This window comes from Pristis pectinata, chromosome 4 (assembly GCF_009764475.1).
Source record: "Pristis pectinata isolate sPriPec2 chromosome 4, sPriPec2.1.pri, whole genome shotgun sequence".
NCBI lineage: Eukaryota > Metazoa > Chordata > Chondrichthyes > Rhinopristiformes > Pristidae > Pristis > Pristis pectinata.
The window spans coordinates 34,259,614-34,284,673 of NC_067408.1; the positions used below are offsets into that span (position 1 = coordinate 34,259,614).

General features: G+C 37.3%; 1 protein-coding gene across 8 annotated transcripts in view; it reads left to right on the forward strand.

The window, feature by feature from the left end:
• pdlim7 (PDZ and LIM domain 7) overlaps positions 1–20,525 on the forward strand; it is a 112,692-nt gene extending 92,167 nt beyond the window's left edge. For all 8 annotated transcript variants that reach the window (XM_052013763.1, XM_052013769.1, XM_052013764.1 and 5 more), the window contains 5 exons: positions 5,939–6,182; positions 13,834–14,014; positions 14,910–15,030; positions 17,466–17,581; positions 18,465–20,525. In XM_052013763.1, the coding sequence (XP_051869723.1) occupies positions 5,939–6,182; positions 13,834–14,014; positions 14,910–15,030; positions 17,466–17,581; positions 18,465–18,551 (749 nt within the window). In that variant the 3' untranslated portion in view covers positions 18,552–20,525. The remainder of the gene's footprint in view (positions 1–5,938; positions 6,183–13,833; positions 14,015–14,909; positions 15,031–17,465; positions 17,582–18,464) is intronic.
• Positions 20,526–25,060: the final 4,535 nt, after the last annotated feature.

Below are 25,060 nucleotides of genomic sequence, written 5' to 3' on the forward strand. Positions count from 1 at the left end.
GAGTTTAGCTGGAATTTGAAAGTGAACCTAGGTCTCAAGATCTACCGTGATTAAAATTAGGCAACCTAAAATTTAGACATAACTAAAAATATTTCACTACATGCCAGTGATTTTCAATAAGAAAGTGAATACTACAATATAAACCCCAGAGAGAATGCTTAAAAACTAACAATTGTTGTTTTTGTTAACATTATTAGGCTGTGAGCAACACTCATAGATTTGCACTCATCTTCAAATAGAAGAAAACGCCACACAAATGAATATGTGCAGGCTAAAAGATTTTATTTACAAAGCAATACACAGAAACAGTGAGACCTATCAAGTGTTTAAAGTACAACAGAAACTTGTTCTCAAAAATGTATCATTTCCAAAGGAGATCTCTTTCCCACGTTCAGGAACAGCTTCTTTCCCTCCACCAATAGATTTCTGAACGGTCTATGAACACTACCTTGTTATTCCTCTTTCACACTATCTATCCATCTATCCATCTATCCATCTATCCATCTATCCATCTATCCATCTATCATCTATCATCTATCATCTATCATCTATCATCTATCATCTATCATCTATCTATCTATCTATCTATCTATGTGACATGGCAGTTTTTATGTCTTGCACTGTACTGCTGCCACAAAACAACAAATCTCATGACCTATGTCAGTGTTAATAAATCTGATTTTAATGAACAGCTATGAAACTCTTCCAATCTCCACTAGGTAAAGTTATCCTTGCCTGATGTAAATGACCAGTCCATGGTTTGGAATGGGATTAGAACAGAGACTGAATGAACAACAGAAATATATTGCCCCAGGCGGTTTTCTAGTTTCACTTGGCTCTTTTCAATTAGAGACAACACGAGAATACCACAGAGCTCACACCTTCTGTGGAAGGAAGTTAGTCTTAATTAAAATATTTTCCTTTTAATAATTCAGTCATTACTGTAATTGAATTCAATGATTCCCCTAGGCTGTTGACATTTTAAAACTAGTTCTTGTCATCTTGCAAATTTTGACTTTATTAACTTCTCAGCAGAAGATTTTGTCACGAACCAGCAACAAAAGAAACACACTGAGCATGATTCAGTGTTAAAAACTATTTTATTAATCACTACTTATGATAATACGTAAAATAAAAGTAAAAATGTTAGTATGTTAGAATTCAAAAATGTTAAACCTTGAACGTTAACCCCAAAACTAAACTCTTCGTGTGTGTGTGTGTGTGTGACAAAGTCCCAAACTCCAAGTTCCGGAATGGTTCTTAGAGTTCAGTTCCGCAAGCCATAAGGTGAAACATGAGCAAGGGCTTCTTCAACAACCACCGTTGTCTGAAGATAAGACGTAGACGTAGAGAAACATAGAGAGAGTAAATACGAAATCCAAATGTTCCACGATGGAACCCAAACGACACTCCAGTGTTTACTCGGTAGTGACTGCCTCACCCCGAAAAGCATCCGAATTGTGGTCGTCCACACACAAATACCTGTTTCCTTCTACAGGTCAGCAACAAAGTGAACTCCACCGGATTACTTCCAACTTCCATACATGGATTTCAGTAGCAAACACAGTTATTGTTTCTCATCCGTCGATAGAGAAAACAAGCAGGCTGGTGTCTCCCTCTCCCTCTCCCTCTCCCTCTCCCTCTCCCTCTCCCTCTCCCTCTCCCTCTCCCTCTCCCTCTCCCTCTCCCTCTCCCTCTCCCTCTCCCTCTCCCTCTCCCTCTCCCTCTCCCTCTCCCTCTTCTTCTGACTTCTTCAACAACGTCATTACGTCCTTTATCTTCTATTGACGTAAGCACGCCCCACACACACATACACACACACTCTCTATCTTAAAGGGACTTTCACTGAGTCCGTAACATGTTGATAATAGAAAACACTCCAGCAGTGGGAGTCACACCTCTCACAAGGACTTTTTTGTCATTATCACGTCAATCAACCAAGCCCCAGGCCCACCTAAGTTCAATGGCTTCATCAATGACCTTCAACAGATAACATTATTGAGGCAATGTGCACCTAATCACCATCCTTGCTAAGCCATGTACATCAGCAATGAGAACGTGTGGAGTTTACACCAGGAGTGAATTTGAGGCATCGCCCAGTAGACTAAACCAGAAGATCTATCTTGATAAAAGTGTTTGGACTTGCTTCTGATAGATTTTACCTTTAATGCAGAATGAGTTGTATCTGAGATAGCAAATGTGGTCAGAGGCCCTGTTCGTGAAGTCTGGTATTAAACAAGTGAATTAAACACAACAAAGAAAACTCAATGACTTTTCATCAATTATAATGTCTGAAGTGGGCATGTTTGCTGGTGAGTGCATGATATTCAATTCCATTCATAGCTGCTCAACAAATGCAGCAGCCCATGCCTACATAGGGCTTGAGACAACATTCGGCCATGGGCTGATAAGTGGCAAATAACATTAGTGCCACAGAAGTGTAAGGGAATGACAATCTCCAAGAGAGTTGAAACACCTAGCCTTGATATTCAGTGGCATTATTATCGCTTAATCTCTGACCACCAATATTCTGGGGATTGCTAGAATCTCAGTTGGACCAGCAACATTAATATAGTGGCTGCAGGAGCAGAACAGAAGCTGGATATCTTGTGGTGAGTGATTCACCTCCAGACACCCCAAGGCCTTTGCACCATCTACACAAATCAGGAGCATGATGCAATAGTCTCTACTTGTCTGTACGAGCACAGCAGCAACAGCTCTTAAGTAGCTTGTTACTATTCAGGATAAAGGCTTGATTGTCACCTCGTCCACCATCCTAAACATTTATTCCTTTTACCACCAATGCACAATAATTACTGTGTGTACCATCTACAAAATTCACTGTGATTACTTGCCCAGGCTAACTCTGTCGGCACCTCCAAAACCCATGACCTCTACCACCAAGAAGGATAAGGGCAGCGGGTGCAGAGGAACACCACTGGCTTCTGGTTTCCTCCACAATCCTGATCGGGAAATATATCACCAGTTCTTCATTGTCACTGAGTGTAAATCCTGGAATTTCAGAATCAGCTTTATTATCACTGACATATGTCGTGAAACTTCTTGTTTTGAGGCAGCAGTACAGTGCAATGATGTAGAAATCACTATAATTTCTACAAGTGGCTCATTACTTCGGGGGTAATCAGGGATGGTTAATAAAACCTGGCCTTGTCAGTGATGCCCAGATCACAAAGATGAATTATAAAAAGGAAGGTAGGAACAGGATTAGATCACCCAGCCCCTCCGGCCGGCTCTAACATATTCAATGCTTCCATCACAAAACAGTGATGTAAACCTATCCACCTGCCTTGGCTTCAATTGCTGAGTTCAGTTGCCTCTTTTAAAGATCCATTGACCTTGAATACAAAGGTGGTAATTGAGTTAGCATTCTGCTTTTTTTTTTCATAAGTTGTTCATACGTGCATCATATATTGTGTGAGGTATTCAATTAGTGTTTCTTCATTTCTTTCCTGAACGGTGTGTTTTCTAGTTTTAGGGTCATGTCTCTTTAAACCAGAATCAGCTGCCCTGCACATTCTTTGCAGAATCGCTAATCAGCGTACTCCTCATCCTTCAGTGTTCCAAGAATAAATTAAGAACTGGATAAAAAATGTTTATATAATCTTTTCTATTGGCTTTGCTTCCAAAGCTTGTATGTCCTTTCTAAGTTATGTATGCAGTAGTACAGGTAGAGATTAAACCAGGGCTTTATATAGCTACGAATTAACCATGAATTAATTATTCAAGCAGCCGTGAATGCTGCTGGCAATGCCAACATTTATTGTCCGTCCTTAATTGCCCCTGAAGTGAAGATGTACTCAAAAAGACAATCACATTCAAGGATCTGGAGCCATATATAGGCTAAACAGGGTAAGACTGGCACATTTCATTCCCTGAAGTACATTAGTGAACCAGATGGGTTTTTACAACAATCCAGTAATTTTAATGTTATGGTTACTGAGACTATGATCTATTTGATTCAAGATGTCAATCAGCATATGGCTGGGGTAATTATCCTGAGGTGATCATCATTGAGGTCCAACATTTTAAATTGGCTTCTAATTCCTGATGCTCCCTCAGCAGAGGACCTCTCCAGTGAGGATTTGACCATCTTCCTCCAGAATATTCTCGACATGGGATGCAAATAAGTTAAATTTGAATTCAGTCAGGAAACCAGGGGTTAGACTGTGCAGCCCAACATTGACTGCTAAAAACCAAAATCCACATAACTGTCTTCCTGGTAGTTATATGGGTAAATGGTGGCAAATACTTCAGAACTGGTATTTTCAGCTTGGTAATTTTAGTTTTAATCCTCAAATCTATTTCTGATTACTTATTTAGGTTACTTAGTATCCATCTTACTTGAGCAACTCATTTAGTTTTGTGAAATTGCAAAGATCCCTCTAATATTAACCCTAGAGAAATCTGATTTTCAATTCAGTGGTCAATTTTTGAATACATTATTTAACACCGAATTATAGCTGTCTATATTATATTACTGATTAATAATAGTTTTAAAAAAATTTGTAACTTTATGATGCTAATCAGTAACACAATTAACAGTTAAGCAGCTACGATTACGATAAAACAATTTTACTTGTCTTAGATACCAATGAGTTCCCTTGGCCCAATCCTTCATTCCATTCAGCTACAGAGAAGAGAATCTATTTATGATGGGTCCCTCCACTGCTGCAGATTGTGAAAGTTAAGGGTATTAATTTATTCCAGTAGAAAACTAGAATTCCTTCTAAAATACCACTGATTCCATTTCAAATCCTGCTTGGCCTGTCTACCCTATCAGGTAAACATATATGAAAAATGTCCTCCTCCTGACAAGGTTTGGTTTGGATCCCTGAAGCTTTATTCTGCTCTCCTTTCCTTTTGCTATTGTAACTGAGAGATGAGGATGGCTAGTTTTCTCTTCACTGCTTCCCTCTTGGATAAGATCCCTCCCTTATTGACTGCTACGAAGATCTCTCTGACACACAAAGGATCTGTCAGCCAAGGAGCTTTGATACCATATATGGGCTTGACTGTCTTGTTTAAAGGGACAGATTAATTAGAATCTAACATGTCTGAGTTGCTGTGAGTTGAAGGGAATAATGATGAAATCAGGAAATCCCTTGCATTGTGTGAAACCAGCCTCCCCTCCATGGACTCTGTCTATACCTCTCACTGCCTTGGTGAAGCAGCCAGCATAATCAAAGACTCCACCCACCCACCCAGGTCATTCTCTCTTCTCCCCTCTCCCATCAGGCAGAAGATACAGGAGCTTGAGGGCACATACCACCAGGCTCAAGGACAGCTTCTATCCCACTATGATAAGACTATTGAACGCTTCCCTTATACGATGAGATGGATTCTTGACCTCACAATCTACCTTGTTTGATCTTGCACCTTAATGTCTACCTGCACCGCACTTCCTCTGTAGCTGTGACACTTTACTCTGTACTGTTATTGTTTTTACCTGTATTACCTCAATGCACTCTGTACTAACTCAATGTAGCTGCACTGTGTAATGAATTGATCTGTACGATCGGTATGCAAGACAAGTTTTTCACTGTACCTCTGTAAACCAATACCAATGGCTGGCAAGTCATTGCTCTTATTAAATAACAGAAGAGGATTATGACTTGTTCTCTTTGATGTCTCAATCTCAATGATGATAAGTGAATGATAATGTGCTAATTAAATATCCAAAGTTTACCCCATATATGTAAAAAGAAAGTATAGAGAGACTGGCTTTCAGTAAAATTAATGAATTCCTAGAATGCAATTCTGTAAGCACAACTAGAAAATTACAATCAAAGTGGTTGCAATCAGGTAAGTTCTGTTTTTATTGAATTCGGTGCTGAGTGGTTGCCTCCTGCTGCTATTTCATGTTTGTAAGATGCCTCATCTGTGAAAATGTCTCCTTATTTTGTTTTGCTTTCTCCAGGGAAACCGGTCCCAAGAGCTGCTCCAGTTCCCTCTGCTCCAAGTTGCAGACCCCCTTGGGTGGTGGATGATTCCTTTGCGGAGAAGTATGCACCAAACAAAACTACCACCGTATTGACTAAATACACTCAGCCTGCTCAACCAACCCCTCAGCAGAATCGAAACTCTATTGTCCAGGCAGCTCAGCAGGCACCTGATGGGACAAACAGGACTCCAGTGTGTGCACATTGTAACAAGGTCATCAAGTGAGTAAAGAATACAAGTGTAATTGTTCATCAATTAAAGCAGCAAATATTGGTTATATTCAGCAGGTTGGACAGCATCTGTAGACAGAGAAACAGTTAAAATTTCAAGTAAATTTCTTTCATCAAATCTAGAGAAAGATAGAAATGAAACATGTTTTAAGTTGCAGAGAAGGGACAAGAGTGGAGAGAACAAAGGGACTGTGTCATAGGATTGGGAGCAGTTTAAGAGAAGGGTTACTAGATTAATATTGGAATGGGATATTGTCTTGTGAGGACGGTTTGGACAGGCTAGGCTTGTATCTCATGGAGTTCAGAAGAGCAGGATGTGAAATGATTGAAACATGGAAGAAAATGAAAAATGCTATGATGCTGGAGAAACTCAGCAGGCCAAGCAGCATCCATGGAGAAAAGCAGGCGGTCGACATTTCGGGTCGGGACCCTTCTTTAGGATTGAAGATAGGAAAAGGGGAAGCCCGATGTTCATATCGTTAGGCTGCAAGGTTCCAAGACGACAAATGAGGTGCTGTTCTTCCAGTCACCTAGACTGCGTTTGGTCTAGCTAATGTAGAGGAACACCAGCGCTCCATCCGTAACTGCGATCTGCATCTCCCTGTCACTTCAACTCCCCCTCCCATACTATCACAGATATGTCAATCCTCGGCCTCCTCCTCTATCAGGAGAATTCCAAGCACAAACTGGAGGAATAGTGCCCATTTTCTGTCTTGGAACCTTGCAGCCTAATGGCATGAACATTGAATTCTCCCACTTTAATCCCCACACACGTTTGCGCCCCCCCCCCCCCCAACCATGCCTCTTCTTTTCTTCCCTTTCCCAGCCTCTCTCTCTTTTCTATCCCCTTTTTTTCCTTACCTTTGACCCATCCCCTGGCAGATCTGCTCTCCCCTCCTCTCCCACATCTGCCTATCACTATCTCTTACCTGCATCAACCTAGCACCACCTTGTGCCCACCCCACCTCCCCTCCTTTTGTCCACCTATCACTGCTCTGCTTTTCCCTCCTATATATTGGGCTTCCCTTCTCCTATCTTCAATCCTGAAGAAGGGTCCTGACCCGACACATTGACTGCCTGCTTTTCTCCACAGTTGCTGCCTGGCCTGCTGAGTTCCTCCAGCATCATAGTGTTTTTCATCTGTATTCTGCAGTCCATGGAAGATCCTGAGTGTTCCTCACAAAGTGGGTGTGGAGAGGATGCACCCTTGTGTGGGAGAATCTAGAGTGAGGGATCACTCCCAAACAAAAAGGAGAAGCCCATTTAAGACAGAGATGAGGCTATAATTTTTTTTTCCTCTGACTGTTATGAATCTTTGGAATCATTTGCCTCAAAGGGTAGTTGAAGCAGAGCTTAAACTTTTTAAGCCAGAAGTAGATGGATTCTTGATAAGTAAGGGTGAAAGGTCACTAGGGATAGGTGAAAGTGCACTATTGAAATTACGATCAGATTAACGATGGCTTTAATTGTGCAGGCTCAATGGGCAGAGTAGCCTGTTCGTACTCCAGTTTTTGCTCCTAACTTGTAGGTTCAAATGTTGGCATGGCAATAAAGCTGGTGATGCTGGTTGGACAAGTTTATCAATCACAGCTGATCAGCCTGGAGGAGTTGTAAACTGAAGGAGATGGATGAGCACAAAGGAGAGGAAAAAAATAGTGCTGGAAACCTGTAATTAAAGGGAAAACTGGGTATGCCCAGCAGGTCAGACAGCAAGTGTGGAGAGAGAAAATTTGAAATACCATTACATTTTGATGACTGGCCAGATCTGACACAATCTGGAAAGGCATATGATCTGAAATTGTTGAATTCATTGTTGAGTCCAGAGGGCACAATGTTCCAAGTCAGATGATGATATTCTGTTCCTTGATCTTCAGTGCAATTGTATAAAGGACCAAGGACCAAGGTCAGTTTGGAAGTGGTTTGAAGAATTGAAATGATGGTAAACTGGAAGCTCTGGGCCAATCCTGCGAAATTAATGGAGGTGTTCTGCAAAGCAGTCACACAGTCTGCATTTTGCCCTCTCCATTGATGCTGCTTGATCTGCTGAGTATTTCGAGCCTTTTCTGTTTTTTAATTCAGATTTCCAGCATTTACTGTTTTATGCGTTTTGATTAACTCTTCATGTATTAAGTATAGTTAGTCTCATTGAACATTTATGAAAGCATTTACATAATCTTTAATTATCCCTCACTGCCCTTTTATCAGGTTACACATGATAGGTCTGAAAGTATGGTAACTCCCCACTATTTCTTTGTTTTTTGTTGGTGTGTTTGTACTCCTTTTCTGTCTTTCTCTCCTATTACAGCTTCTCTCTCCTTCACTCATCAACTTTTTTTATGGCTTTGGGTTGGACATTACCTTTTGCTCTCCCTCCATCACTTTGTCTTTTTCTCTTTCCTTTCTTGCTGAATTCAGTTATTCTGTTCCAAAGCTTTGAGAGGTGATGCAGCACCACTGTAATTCTTCAGAAAATAGAGTACGTGATGATATTACTTCTGGCATTTTCAAATGCACTCAGCAATAAAAAAAATTGACTCCATTTTACTAGAATTGGATGAGAACACCAGTGTAAGACAATAAGGAAAAATGGAACCAGACCAATGCATTGACTTTTGTTTAGAACGGAGTGTATGTTTGGCTCATCTTTCCCCAAACTTTAAAAGATTATAGGTATAGCAAAATCTATAGGACCAGGAATCTTGGCCTCTATCACCTAAATTTCTAACTCAGAATTTTCTTGAGAAATAGATCTCTGCAGCACGGTGGTTGCATACATCAGCACATCACATTGTGGCTTCTTAAGTGTGTCTTGCTTTGTTTTTAGTACAAGTTCAAACTAAAAAGGGATCCCTGGAATTTTTTCTCTACGTTTTTGTATACAAGTTTGCACCTTTTTATATTGTAAAAGTGATTACAAAAAACAGTTGTAATTGACCGTAACTGTAATAGTTGCTAACCAAGGCCTATTGCAGGTCAGTCTACCAACACTGCATCATGTTTATTCTCTTTTCAATAACATTATAACCAAAATTTGCAGTTTAGTGAGTGTGAAATCATGATTGTTCCTACAGAGCACCACAATTTAATTTTATTTCTGGAGCTGGATGTTGCTTTGTTAGAAGTTGGTTACAAATCCTGGGTATTGCAGTGAGGAACCTGGTGCTGTTGCACTTTCCTGACATTACCAGTATACATTATGCCAAACGAGTCACAAAGATCTCAATAATAGTGGAAATCAACATAAACAATCTGGATTTGAGGAAGGTGCAAGCATGCTATTTATGTCCTCTAACTTGCATTCGGTCATTACTGTACAATAATTGCATGGGGATTCCAGAACACTTTTCCAGCAGATTCACCCAAACTTGTTCAAATTGAAAATGATAGTAGAGGAAATCTAAGTGCAACTAGCATTCAGTGCAGATAAAGTTACCACAGTATTTTACACAGGCTGTGCCCACAGAAAGTATTAGGTTGCAGCAACATGTGCTCCTGGGTGAGTGCTTGGGACTTTTTAAAATTTGGTTTCCCTTTTTAGGTGCAAGGGGACTAAAGTGCAGTGATTTTACAGCTATTAAGTGCTTAAAATGGTTATTAAGAAAAGGATCACCGCACGCCAAGGAAATTAGTAAATTCTTCAGTAGAACATCAATCACTTTCAAACACTAAAACTCTGGTTGTTCTCACATGATTCGTGAGCATTAGAACTTCCTCAGTTGGATTTTCAAAATTATACCATGTGACCACAAACTGAGGAATACTGCAAATGCAAGAAATAATAGTGTTCTAAAATGTTCCTTGAATGTGCTGATTCATGGAAAATTTCACATTATTGATTATGGAAATGGCATTGAGAACAAACTCAATTGTTTTCAGAAATATGGTTCAAATGCAATTTGCACCCAAATTTTCAAATGTGTTGAAATTGAAATTTCACCAGTAGGTTTAACAAAATACAGCCGTGGAACCTCTTCTCTTTATAAATTATAATGCCATGCATACACAGGAAATAGTCAAAGTTGTAGAAAATAGAATGCAGGTCTCAAAGAAAAATTCAAAAAAATTGTATACATTGCCATTACTGAGAAGTAATATGATCTCTGATCCTGTTGCAATTAAATGATTGGATAGAATATTATGCCTGTTCTGTATAAATCCTGTATACTTTGTACTCTTGAACTTATTGAAATATTGATTGGCAATGCCAGTGGCAATGACACCACTTTTACTCCAAAACCCCAGGATCCTGATTTTTTTTCCCCCTTCGATACCCCACTCCCCACAAAGCGGGCTAAGGGCAGCTTTGGAACTTGTACTCTCAATGATAATCGCATTAACCCCTCAAAACCACTGATGCAACAAGATTAGAAACAATTACCGGGTTGTTAGATTTCTCTGAAAAACAGAGTTGGCCAGGTGCACCATTTGTAGATACAGTGTTCTACTGTTGAAGAGATCAGAAGGATTTTTAAAGTTATTAGGACATTTCCAATTTAATTGAATTTTTTACATTTTTATTTTTTACACTGAATTTTTTTAAAGTCACAGTAATTAGTGTTTCCAGAATTAGAAACATTTTTCTCTTTTGATATTACTTGTAGCTAGTGTAGAAAAGATGTAATAATGCAAATTAGGCTTTTAGATGATCACTTAATCCTTTTTAAGTGCATAGTAATAATTCAATACAGCAAAATTCCACTTTCTGCACTTTTAACAATGCAACATGAATTGATGAGGTAATACAAAATGTCATTTTAAATAAATACATATGCATTTCATCGAGAAAATAAAACATGACAATTTTATAAGAGCAGATTTGCTTTGTGATCACTATAATGGGAGTGTAATACAAAAATGTATCAAAACCCTTTGGTTGCCCTGCTAGTTGCTACATAATTAGGATTAAAGTATTTTGTAGCAACTGGACAACTGCATTTCCTGTTCTTTGTATAAAATGTTAAACTGCAAAATCACTGTGGTTTGTATATCATTGCTGACCTCCATGCTCCTGACTTTAGTTTCTATAATCATAGAAATAACATCTAGGGATGAAGAATGGTAGACAGTCCTGACATCTTTCCTGTGCTTCATGACTTCTGGGAACTGCTGAGTATAGAATGAAAACTATTGAAGGAATTTATAACATTGCAAAATGGAACAGCTGTGTTATGCTGAAGCTTTTAAAAATAGTCACAGTGCACATAAGATATGTTCAATTCCGTTACTGAAGGTGATACCAGTGTGTTGGGAACTTGGATATTTAATACCTAAAGGTGAAAGAGTAACAGTTTCTGAGAGTACAGTTTAGTAAAGTTTTGGCATCATTTTGGGGCATTAGGTTCAGTATAGATTCCAAAATGACATGTTTTTCCAAGAAGAACTTGCCTATGTCTAATTCAGACAAACTGAAAAGCGTCTCTAATGCACTACCTGCAATAGAAAAGACGCTTCCCAGCCTTGCACAATGGCCTTTCAGTTGATCAATTTATCAGTGATTGCAAAATGCCATCATCCTAGCATTTAGGATGGTGATTAGTAGTAAATATGTTTGAACTGAAGCTGTAATAATTTAAATCTCTCACCACTTTGCTCAATAAACACAAGTAAAATATTGTAATGTTCTGGTTAGGGCTATGATGAAGTCAGGATTGTAAATTTCAAGTTTTAGTTGCTGAGGGAAAACTCATTAAAGAAAGCAACATGCAGCCAAATGATTGTGATTTGACTGTAAAATCCTGGTGGCAACCATTTTTAAATATTTATTGGTTTGCCATATTCTAGCCGGGTTCATCACAGGACACCTTGCCTCCAATAGCCTTGCCCTGTTAAGCAACTTTTTTCCCCATTTTCAATATTGATATAACTAATGGACTAAAATATTCAAGAAAATGAAAGAAGAATGCACCATTTTCTTTAATACCCCAAAGATTTTTCCCCGGTCGTTTGCATTAATATTTAAGTTTAATCACTAATTTATAGATTATTCATTAATTCAGTAGGGTTAGAAACCCTGCTGAATCTTTTGCATTCAGGACTGCGTTTACGGAATTCCATTTTGCACTGACCAAGTTTGTATACTTATAATTAAATAGTAGCGGTGGATGCAGTCTCTAAACATTAGCTCATTTATTTTCTTTTGCATCATTGATACAGGTTTGAATTAATTGTATTTTCATTTATATTCTGAATTCATTTCAAAGGTTTGAGGTGAATTCAAAAACGCCCTACCTATTTGGTGCAAATTCAGCAAATTCGTAGTGTGAAAATATACAACTGTGAGATTAAACCTGCATAATTAAAATTCCAAATTAACCTTAACTCATATTATCAGAGCACGGCAAAATGGCAGGGAATATGATCTCAGCTTGGATCATCATATTCTGTACCATGTAAAGGTGTCATTTGGAATGTTGATTAGGAAAGAGCAGCATGAATTAGCTGGGAACATGTTCCAGTTCCAGCTATAAATAACATTGGGGAATTTGACAGCCTGTGAAACCTATTGTCAGCATGAGTACACAACCCATGGAGGGGAGAAAATAGCCACATCAGAATGACTGAGTAGGATCATTAAACCACAGAAACTAGAGTCAATAATCAGATATTATTTCTGCATGAATTCTTTCAAATTGTAATTTGTGAACTGCTACTAAATATGAAAAAGAAAAAAGTGCCATCTCAGTAAGCAACTTGTGTTGAATCTTAGCTAAGTTGCATAACAATTATACAGATTCAAACTAAAGTAACTTCAGTTGTACAAGCACGTTTTCATTGTTTAAATCTGCACGAGTTAAGCGGGCTGATACTTGTAATTGTGAATGACTATGCACTTTATTTTTGTTTCTCTGCATTTCCATTCCAAAAATTGCATTTTGTGCAATAACTCGCAGTAATGATAATTTGTGTTTCATAGAACCTTTTGTGGAACAAAAGATGCTTTACAGTTTGCTACTCTAACCCATTGACTCCTAGACCATCAAGTTATGATCTTTGTCTCCACATTTCACACCTTCTTACGCTCTTGTTTTATAAATTCATGCTTTGTTTGAGCTTATGATTTCATAATTAACTTTTTACATCTTTTTATGTGCTTGGGTGTGGGTATTTCAGTTTAACCAAAGGAAAATGTTTAATTTTTAATAATTACACTTTTACAGGTTGAAAATCAACTAGGTTACCAGGTAAACCACTAAAGAATATTGTGAAATAACTGATTAGCTTCAGTGATGTTTAACATGGGTGGGACATTAGCTGTCACTTCCTAGATCACTATTTGAACAGGAGAAAGGTGGTTGATGAAGGCACGATCTTTCAATGTTGGCATTCTGTCTTTTTGAAATTAACCTAATCTGCCAACTTTTTAATTATCAAACAGTGATAATCAACTTTTCATCTTTTGGTTATTTTGCCCAAGATTTAATACCTGTAAAGTAGATAAATTTGTGGCACTGATGTTCTATAACTATGTAAATTAGCCTAATAACGCTGGGTTATTAACATATCAGCCCATAGTCTGCAGTAGAAAAATTGGTTTCATAAATGTGAATTCTTATCTAAACAATGGGTGCTTTTTTAATCAAGTACAAGATAAAAAAAAATAAAGATTTACATTGACTGACTGATGTATGTTCCTTTTGTTTAGAGGCCGCTATCTTGTAGCTTTGGGCCGTTCTTGGCATCCTGAAGAGTTTACTTGCAATCAGTGTAAAATGACCTTGACTGAGGGAGGATTCTTTGAGGAAAAGGGCTCTGTGTTTTGTGGAAAATGCTATGAAAATAAGCACGCTCCCAATTGTGCCAAATGTAAACAGAAGATTATAGGCGTGAGTAATATCATTGTTATTTTAAAGATAAAAGGTTTATACGAAGCAAACCTCATTAATCAAAACAATATGCATGATATGAAAATATTCATCAGAATAACTGTTGTTGATAATCCATGGATCAAAGTTCATTGACACATTTGTTTTTTTTGTAATTGAGGGACGTGTGTGAACAGAAGAGGAGCTCCTTTGTATATAAAATGAAGCAATCAATGAAACTGAATTGTCAATATTCCAGAGGAAGGTAGTCTTTATAGCTGAATGAGTTCCCTTCATTTCACACCTTTATTGATCAAAGGGTCCTTTGTATTTTGACTTACTTCCAGAGGTGGAGGCAGCAAAGTGTTTTGAGTAATTGCAACGAAATTACCATTAGGAACAGAAAGGCAAAATACCACACTAACATCTTTGGGGGCGAAAAGTGAATTGCAAGAACAGAGTTAAAGGAGATTTACTTTGTATCTGGGTAACATTATGCATGAAATGGGAGTGCTCCTTGACTGAAATGAGAACGTAATTTAGTCACGTGTCAATCCCCTTCATCCTTGGAACATAAGAAGCTGCAGTGGAAAGGTGTAGTTATGGTATAAATTTTTACAATAGTCTTACATGGCATATTTAAGCAAAATTGCCAAAAATGGCAGCACTTGATCTTGACTCATTGCAGAACTTTCCTAGATAGAGTTCCAGGTGCATTCCAAATAGAACATTGTTGTATGTCTAGATTGTTTAACCCAGTCATGTCCAATTAAACCTAGATGAGGAATTACTTGAAATCAGCTCCAGCGATTAAGTAAGCTGAAAACCAAAGGGAAAAAAAAATCCCAAGCTCTATCCTGATGTGAATTTTTGCTTTCCTTTCTTTCAAAAATTAACCTTTATTTCCTGTTTCTAGGAAATTATGCATGCTTTGAAGCAGACATGGCACGTTAAGTGCTTTACCTGCGCTGCATGCAAAACTCCAATCCGCAATAAAGCATTTTACATGGAAGAAGGTCAGCCCTACTGTGAGAAAGGTAAATGCAGTTTTGAACTTTTTCAAATAAATGTGTGGGAACAGTTATCTTCACTCATTTCAATTGGAGCAATATTTTGCATAAAATATCAAATGCATAACTCAATATATGAATTTTAAAACATTTATTCCCTTGTATCAAATAAGTTATTGATCTAAATGTCTTTGCATATTGTAATATTAAAAATTGTTTCACAAGCATATTGTATCATTCAGTCAATATAACATCCTTAATTTTCATTACTAATTTATTCTGAATCCAATCTAGACAGCTACTGTTTGAACGTGTAATCTGAAAGCAGTAATATTTTATCTACATTAAATAGTGACTAGGATTGCTTTTATGTAGATGAGAGTGCAATGTTTCTGCCTCGTCTGAATGGAACTGGAATGAGGCAGAACAGAATTTTTAAACACTTGTTATTTACTCAATGAGGAGTTCATAAAGTTAATATTAATTAATGTAATAAATTGGGTTGGAAGATTGTTTGTATTATTGTATCATTAATAGTAGTTCAAGTGGCAAATGAGAGGATTTTATAACAATGGGGGAGATCATAAAATCAGAAAGTACGGGAGATGCTCAGCAGGTCAGGCTGCATCTGTGTGACCTGAAACACTTACTCTTTTTCCTCTCTCTATGGATACTGCCAGACCTCCTGAGCATCCCTAGCATTTCCATTTAATTTCAGATTTGCAGTGTGTGATTAAGTTGCATTTACTTTTCAAATAGTACTTTTGGATTGAATTCTGGACTTTGTTTTAGAAATATACTAAATGAACTTTATATTTAAAAAATCTTTACAGAAAGACCCATTTTAAATGTCAATATTAAATGTTAAAGGATCTATGGAAAATTTAATAGTAAGAACAAATAAACTTTTACTTTGGGTTAGAGCCGTTTAAAAACATTGAACAGTAACAGCATGGATGGAGAACATTCACCTTCATCTCTCTGCAAGAGCATTGCAACCAATCCCCTCCCCTTTCTCTCCGTGGCCCTGCAATTTTGTTTCCTTTTCATGTTAATCCCATTCCCTTTCGAAATACATGTTGTAATCTCTTTTTTTTAAGACGGAGGTTTTTATTTGAAAGTCAGCTTTTGTTCTTTTGCTGATTATATTAAATCTGTGTCCTCTGCCATCCACTTTCAAAGGTATACACAGGTTTCTGTTTCTGCCCCCTCTTTAGAATTTAAACCTTTACATTATGTTGCCTTTCCTTGTACCTCCTAACAGGATGTATCATGTTGCATTTTTCAGTAATTTTCATCATTTAGAAAGCATATAAGACATTGCATTCATGCAGGTAGGAGGATGAGATTGGATGGACTTGGTGAGGGTGAAACTGATCCAGGGTGGTAATGAGAAAAGTTGGTCACCCACAGTTAAATCTGCTTTGGCCACCATTTTTAACTTTGCATTAATACCAATCTACTGGTTAGGGGGAAAAAGTCTTTTATGTTAGGTCTGTAACCTCTAATTATTGATGCGCCTCTGGCATGTGAAATAGTTCTTCCTATTTTCTTAAAACACCTCTGCCCTGAATATGATCAGCATTTTGTTTGTGGACCCATCAGTGGGAAACTCGGTAGTGCCCAAGGTCCAAGATCACTGCTGTCTTGTATGGGGAAAGACCTTTCTTTTGCAATTGGGTGAGCAAGGCCGAGGCTCAACGCTGTAGAGTTACAGAAGTGAGAGCCTGTGGAAAAGGAAGGGAATTGGAACGATCGTGAGAAGCAGGGCTGGGGTAAAGGTCAGCAGCCACAAATAGTTTGTGTTTGAAGAGGAATGGATGGGGCTATATTCTGGAGGGAGCTTTGTTGGGGAGATTGGGGCAGGCTGGCTGATGACTAAATTGGATGGGGTGGTGTTGGGTGAGTGTCATAAGTTCATGTAAGAATGTGGCTGTTTTTACCAGATGGGAGCCCAAGGGTGAAACAGAAAAGTAAATTACCTGCAGGGGACTTGTGAGCACTGGATAGGGACCATTGGAGGCAAGACCCCTTTAAATAACAATGAAGTGCCTCCATCATCAACACATGCACATCCCATCAGATGCTGTGGGGTGTGCATGTGTCAACTGAAATTGTGCAGTCGCTCATTGTCATTAACCAGATTTCTTCATTCTTCTACGTAGTCGGCAAAAACAGTGGTATGTGATCTAGTTTCCATTCATCTTTACTTTTGAATATTGATTCTTCTCAAAGTCTTCAATATAAGGAGGGCATTCCCAGCTTCTGTACAGTAAATTTCGGCAGCATCCTCTCCAAGGCCTTGGTACTGTAATGTGTGGTGTCAGATTGAACGCATTATCTACCTGAAGGTCTAGCTGTGATGTATTAAATTAATAATTATATGTGTCTAAATCAGAAGCTGCTGCAATATCCTTTAACTATAAATATGAAACTATATTTAATTTATGCACTCTTAATAGATTATGAGAAAATGTTTGGTACAAAATGCCATGGTTGTGACTTCAAGATCGACGCTGGTGACAGATTTCTTGAGGCTCTAGGGTACAGCTGGCATGACACCTGTTTTGTGTGTGCGGTGAGCATATTCCTCTTTCTAGTCTCCATCTAATCACTTCCAGTATTGTTGTAATATGTTATCAAATTTATTTTAGGAAGGTGAAGATCCTTGGCCAATTAAAGGTCTGCTCGTTTCATGGGGCATTACTGGTGCAGTTGGCAAAGAAGTGTAAAAATGCTTGTTTTATATATGGAGACACGAGAGACTGCAGATGCTGGAAATCTGGAGCAACATCTGGAGCTATCTGTCACTAGAATGATACAGAAATGGGGGGGGGGCTATGTGGGAGGGAAGGATTAGATAGATCTCAGAGCAGGATAAAATATCAGCACAACATTGTGGGCTGAAGGGCCTGTACTGTGCTGTAATGTTTGATGTTCCAACACTCAAAATGCTGGAGGAACTCAGTGGGTCAGGCAGCATCTATGGAGGGAAATGGACAGTCGAGGTTTTGGGTCGAGACCCTTCATTAAAGAAAGAGGGCAGAAGTTAGTGTAAAAAGGTGGGAGGAAGGGGTGGAGCAAGAGCTGGCGGGTGAGAGAAGAGGACAGTGGACCATGGAACAAAGGGGAGGAGGTGAGTATGTCAGGACTGTGCTTGGTTTTGAAAGTGGCCAAGACGCACCTGAATTTGAAGTGCAAAAATTGTCCCAAAACACAATAATTTAGTAATTTAATACTTGTGTTCCAGCCTAATTGTAGCATAGTTACAAATGAATATTGTTTGATATTGGTCCAGTTGGAAAATCTATCAATGTGGAATGTTCCGAAGCTGTGTGTGTGTATGTAAAAAAAATCTAGACAGCATTTGGAAATACAAACCATTGTAAATGTAAACACAATTTCCATTGAATTCCGAAAGGATCTGAAACCAATTTGATTTAATTTCTTTAACCTTCAAGGTATGCCACATAAACTTGGAAGGCAAGACATTTTATTCCAAGAAAGAGAAACCATTATGCAAGAGTCATGCCTTTTCAACTGTCTAGTTCTACACTGATGATGGTCAACAGAGAGCATAATAGAAACCTGGCTCAGACAAGCACAATCCGTATCAGGGAGCTTGGAAGAGGTCACAAAGAACTGAAGTCACAAAGGAATTTTGGCTCTCTGGTACAATAAAAAAATATATGCAACACTTCAGAGAGGCAATTAATCAACACGCAAAACTGTTACATGAGTATTTCTCAAAGGGCCAATTATCTTGCTTGTCTTTCTGCTCTGCATGTAATCTCCTATAAATTTTAATGTACCTTTTTTTTTCCAATGGGAAATGAGCTTAGTGGTATCTATCTTGGACATCCCTTCAGTATAAGGAACTCTTCAGGCATTTCATCTTTATCACTCTTTTGCACACAATGTACATTGTTTATTACTTGTTCTTTGAGAATGTTCTTACCTTGCAGAACCATTTTTTTATGAATTACATTGCTACTTGTAAAACAAAATCAATGTCAGTATTTACTCACAAACTTTAGAACTTTGATTGTTGCATCTGGAAATTAGTTTGGATGTTTGCTATGGATAGTAATTAGAAAAAACAACTTAGTGTTTTAAGGAGTAAGCCAAACAGCTTATCATAAGATACTAACTTGCAGTCACTGCTTTTGTATGTTTATTAATTGCACTTGCATCTCCTATGACTTGCAGGAGAAGGGAGATTACTGAAAATGCTTAGATTGGCTAAAACTATTTTTTCTGAAATGGAGAAGGAGATGGTTTGAATTCATATAGAATCTCTTCATTATCTACACTTATTAGTATGTGTTTCTCTTCACCATTCCATTGGATTAATCACTGTAGCGATAAATGAGGTGTGTTTTGTACACAATTTTTTTAGCTTCCATTTCTCCCAGTTTGCAGTGATATTATTACTGAGCAAGCTCCACATGGGTTCCTGTAACCAGCACCTTTGCATCCATTGTGGATAATCTCTTAGTTAGTACTGATAGTGTGTCATATTCTGCTTTGGAAATTCATTCCATTGATTTCAATAGAATGGACTTTGGATTTACAATCCAATGATGCTATGTGATGCTTTAAATGCAACTGCCATCAGGGATGAATTTCTAGGCAACTGTACTTTAATTTGTTTAATTAGCAGTTCACTCTCCTTTAACACAGTGTATGTAAAGAGTTAAAACAATATAATCAGACAATTGATGAATAGGAAGGTTTTGTGTAGGTGTGGTTCTGGAGTTTAACTGCTTTTCATTGTTTTCCTTCGGCTGGTATGCTATCAGGTAGCCAAATATGTTGATAGCTACTTGGAAATGGTTACTTGTTATCTAAAAAAAATGGCTTTTAGGCTTTCCTTTCCATATGTATCGGTGGCAAATTTCAAAAGATTGAAGGAAAAGCTAGTGTTTAAGTAGCAAGTTTATTGGAACTTTGTACAAAGTTGATAGAGTTGAGAGTGCCATATTGCCATTGAGATCTGAAACCAGTTATGTCCAGGGAGCTATCTGCCAAAGACCAATTAATATTAGTGTTTCTTTTTGCAATAAATGATAGCTAAATTAAGTGAAGCTGTGAGAATTGATTTGGCAAATTTGTTGACATTTGAAGTGAGTTATACAGTTGCCTTTAGCGTTCACATCGGATGCAAGTGCAAAGTGCTGCAATAAAGAACCTTGTCACAAATCTTGCCTTGTTTTTGTAACTTAATTCCATGTGTAGACTATTTATTGCATTTGCCACAAGTATGGATCCTATATTTACAAGGTGTTGGTGTAAAGTGTTTGCTTTATTATCTTTGTTTCATTACTTGAATTTATCCTCCTTTTAACTGACAAGTATAAACTGAGTCTCATAATGCATAATATTTCAATGTTTTGTACTTTGCCAGGAAAGGAGCAATTGAAATTAAAGCAAGCCACAGTTTAACTTTTTCTGTTTTGAAAGTGTATACCTATCTCTCTGACATGCTTAAAATTAAAACAGCAATGGTCTTGTGAAACTGATCTGCTTTTTTGTAATTTCCTATATTAAATCTTAATTTAAATTTTGGTAATACTTTTCAGGTAAGTGTTGGATTACATTTTATTAAGCAATTAACATGAAGTTCTTTTTGTCTCTAACAGTGACATCTTAAAAAAACCATTCAAAAGCCTTTGATGTGTGCAGCGCACTTCCTCTTGGGTGCTGAGTGTGACCTCCCTTGGCTCTCTGCACTCAGAAAAGGCAGATTCTGGTGTAGTGGGCTGTGGCCAACATTGATTGGTCCATTATATTTGATTTGTTTTTGACCATGAGCTGAAGGGTTACACAAGTGCAAGGAAGAGACTGGTGAACCTTCCCAAATCAAGTGCCCATTAAATTTTAGAGTCATAGAACAACACAGCACGGATACAGGCCCTACGGTCCAACTAGTCCAGGCTGACCACATTCTCCACCTAGCTAGTCCCAATTTTCTCTAACATTGATCATATCTGTGCTTGGGGTTTCCCTAAGGAAAAGATTGGTGTACCTAAAAAAAAAACAGCCTGAATCCAAATTCACATGTGTAAATAATTGCTTTGTAGAACCATTCCCTTTAATTTTTTGGTTCTCTTTGTCTGCTCATGAGATTGCCAAATCATGACAATAAAACTGATTATTACAAAACTGTTAAGAGCATCCTGAGATTAAGATAATAGACTTTTTGTAGGTAAGTTACAAATAGGTTTCCTTTCTATTCAAGTAGATGAGTTTTAGCGATTTCAGAGGTTCTCTGTGAGATTATTCAGAAGCTTGATGGCCAAGGTTTACATTTTAAATTACCTAGATAAATTGAGAATTAGTTAAGAGAAGATAAATAGTGGAGGTGTGAGGAAGTTCCCCATATGTGGTGCATGGAGCAGCGTTTGGTGAGAATACCAAATGGGCAAGAAATGAGTGGTACAGACACCACAAAGACCTTCTATTCAAGTATTTATGATTAGGATCAGGAGGGGGTCACCCAATTTACATAGTCTAGACCAGAATCTATTCTTTCAAAGATTAATTTCAAGCTCCTCTCAGAGGAGAGGGTGCAAAGTGCACTTTTGCAGCACTGAAGATGATTCAGGAAAGAGCCCCTCAAGCAGTTAACAATAGGTCAATTTTGACACTGCAAGTTCAGGGTGAGACATTTTTAAACCACTGCAGTGTTAATCATTCTGGCTGAAAAATTAATAAAGGCTTCAGAGAAAAATTACTGTAAGTTGAAATTATTTTATGAACAAAGGCAGAACTGACTACAATTTGAAGGGAGACATGAAAAAGACACTAAAAATGTAGACACAGCTAAAGTCAATGTGAGACACCATAAATAGAAGTACAAAGTTTGAACAGCAGTGCAAAGTCTTAAAAGTAGATTAAAAATTGTACTTACTTACAGTTCATGGGTCATCTTTGATTCCATATTAAAGCTTTTAAAATACTAATTAGTATTTTGTCTACAAAAATTATGTTAAATGCAAATCTAATCCCAGGCCACACTGCCTAACAATTTGGCCTGATTATGGTATTGAAGAATTTCTCTCTTTTCATTCCTATCAATGGCAAAAACATTTCTGCAGTTTTTCCCTTACACATGAGGTTGTGTCTTTCTACTAATTCCTGACATTAATTAGCCAAAGTTAACACTAATAAAAGGACTATCGGTATCCTGCCATACACCCAGTGCTTCAATGGGTAAGTGCAGCAAATAATGTGGGCCTAAGTCAAACAGGAGATGGAAGAAGGCTTGGGTGTGACCTTAACTGAACATAATAATGAATGGTGACCCTATTCAGTGTCCCAGTTTTCCACAAGGGGCTTACGGAAAGCACTGTCAACTTCCGCAAAACTTTTGCATCAGGCATGATTTTAAAGAAAGTTATAGAAGTTGGGGGGGAGGGAGAAGATTTATAAAAATAGTGAGTGAACTTATTTGGCTCTTAACATGAGGCATTAAATTTCCAGAGATTTAAAATTAAAAGTAAAGAGAGACATTGACTCCAAGACCAATGACCATTTCCTGCATATAAGGGAACTAGTTGTGTTTTCAGTTGGTCTATCATTCGGGGGTATTTTGAAAGTACTTTGCTCAGCATGACACACAATTCTTATGGCGACCTATTAATGTTGAAATTGGTTCGTCTTGCTTTAGTAACATCTGATAGCATCATTGGAGAAGGCACCTTAAATTACAGAACTGGGATAAAACATGGCAATGTGCAAAGCAGCAGCAATAATTTAATCCCAATTTGCAGCTGAGAAGGAAAAAATTCAGTAAACAATCTTCAATTAATTGAAAATCTTTTTGTTGGGTTGTGCCCATTCCTGGCAAGATCGGAATTTGTATCTCAGCATCAAGTTTATATATTTTATATTAAAAAAAATCACATTTACCTCATGCAGATCTGCCAATAGAAAGAGGTCAAAGGAAATCAGCACCAACAGTTGTAGAGGAATCAGGCAATGGGAACTAGAACAAACTCTGCCCACAAAACAGCCAGTTTATAATACTACTGAAATCTTTGAATTTTTATGACATTTAGGAACATACAAAAATAATTAAGCTATTAACAGACCAAATAAATTAATAAGTATTGAGTGGTCATAAAACATCAACATTTACCTTAATTCCTCAGTTGTGGATTACACCAAATCCAACTTAATGCAGGTTGTTGAGGTGAATTCCCCACCTTAAGTTTTGGGGACTGCTACCATGTGGCATTTCGTTGCTGGTCTCCTTGAGAAAGCTAACGCCAGTGTAATTCTTGAAAAATACTGCACAACTGAAAGTAACTTAAGAATTTAGTTTTTGCTGTCAATTATGCAGAGAACAGTCAACAGCTGCCAGGGCCAATGAGGCATATTCTCATCACTCCAAGGGTAAATTTTGTTTCTGGTTTGTTAGTGATGACCTTCTATTATACTCCTTTATTCTGGTCTCATCCACAAGTATTTTCTATAACCTTTCCTTCAAGTAACTCTATCTTTTTGAAACTTACTTCCTACCTGCTTTGTTAAAGCAAGAAAAAAAACAGAGCAAGGTTTCTTTTCAACACTTTAACCCGTTGTCCACTTAGCTTAAAATGTAAAAACTTAAAACAAAATCATTGTGTTTGGAGCAAACAATGAAGAAAATGCATTTAGTAAATCAGTGTTTAGATTCACTGCTGATTAAAAATGACTGACTGTAAGCAATAAAACAAATTCTTTTGAACCAAGCATCTGCATTTTCATCCACTTAAAAATGTCTGTGTTTTTTGTTGCTCAACCTTTCTTTGCTCTTAATACTCGTAGACACATGAGAATTTGCACGACAACTCATGCTTTCATTTGGAACAGGCTGATAATCTTAACTATTTCTTTAAAAAATCCTTTTTAGATTCATTTTTAGTTCCCGATTAGATTAAGAACAATCAGTCTTCTGCTCCAATATTTAATCAATGTACAAGATGCAGTAAAGAGCAACTCAACAATTTTAACAATATATACTTCATTTACTGGAATCTTGGGTTAAATTACAATACATAAATTTACTGCAGTGGGTATATATACATAAGGCCAATATACTTGAAAGCACTTCAGAATTACTTTTCAAAATAGAACATGTACAGACTGCTGTATTTCAAATTAATTTAAAGTATTGTACTTAGTCATTGTGATCTAAAATGTAATATAATTACTTAACAGCTGTACAAGAAATTGTATATGGAAAAACATTGACCTGTTCAACTCTGGATTCTTTATTGCCCCAACAGTAGACCATTCTAAACAATAGCTTGGGTTTAAAAAGAATTGCTGTTAATATGAAAATTGCAATGCAATTTATCAGCACAAAGCTGCAGAAATCACAAGCCAAACCAGCATGAAGAAATATATTTTTAAAAAAATTAAGCAATAATATTGGCTTTATCCTAAATTTTTGCTGGACACAATACAATTTTACTTTCACCTTGAAGCCAATGTTTACATTGTTTTTTGTTAAACACTTAAAGTTTACCATCACCGAGCTGAACAGTTTTTTGGATGTTTTAATGCATTGGTAGCATTATATAATGAAATGCTCTGGCTTCCTGCTAATTTTGTAAGTATCAGAAAAGTGCCAAAAATGAACAAACCAGTTTGCAGCGCACAGATTTGGCCATTGAATGGAAAGTAGACATCAACCATTCATAACATCACCAAAGAAATGGCATATTTTTGATTACAGTTGGATTCTTGCAAAATAAATCTAAATATTTAAAATATTAATAGATGAAAATTAACATTTTACATTTACACACAACACAGATAATACACTAGGACCATGCATCATATTTTACTTTCAAATTTCTGCTAATGTGTGTACTTTAGTGGACAATGTTTTTAAAGTTCTTTTTGTAGTGTTATGAACTTGTCATAGTGTTTTATACCCTTAAATATGCAGTAACATAAGCTCAAGGAAGTTTGGTATGCAGTCAATATTTGAAGAGTTAGCTAAAACAGAAAACATGGTTTACACTATTGTAAAATATGACTGAGCAACAAAACTCAAATGCTA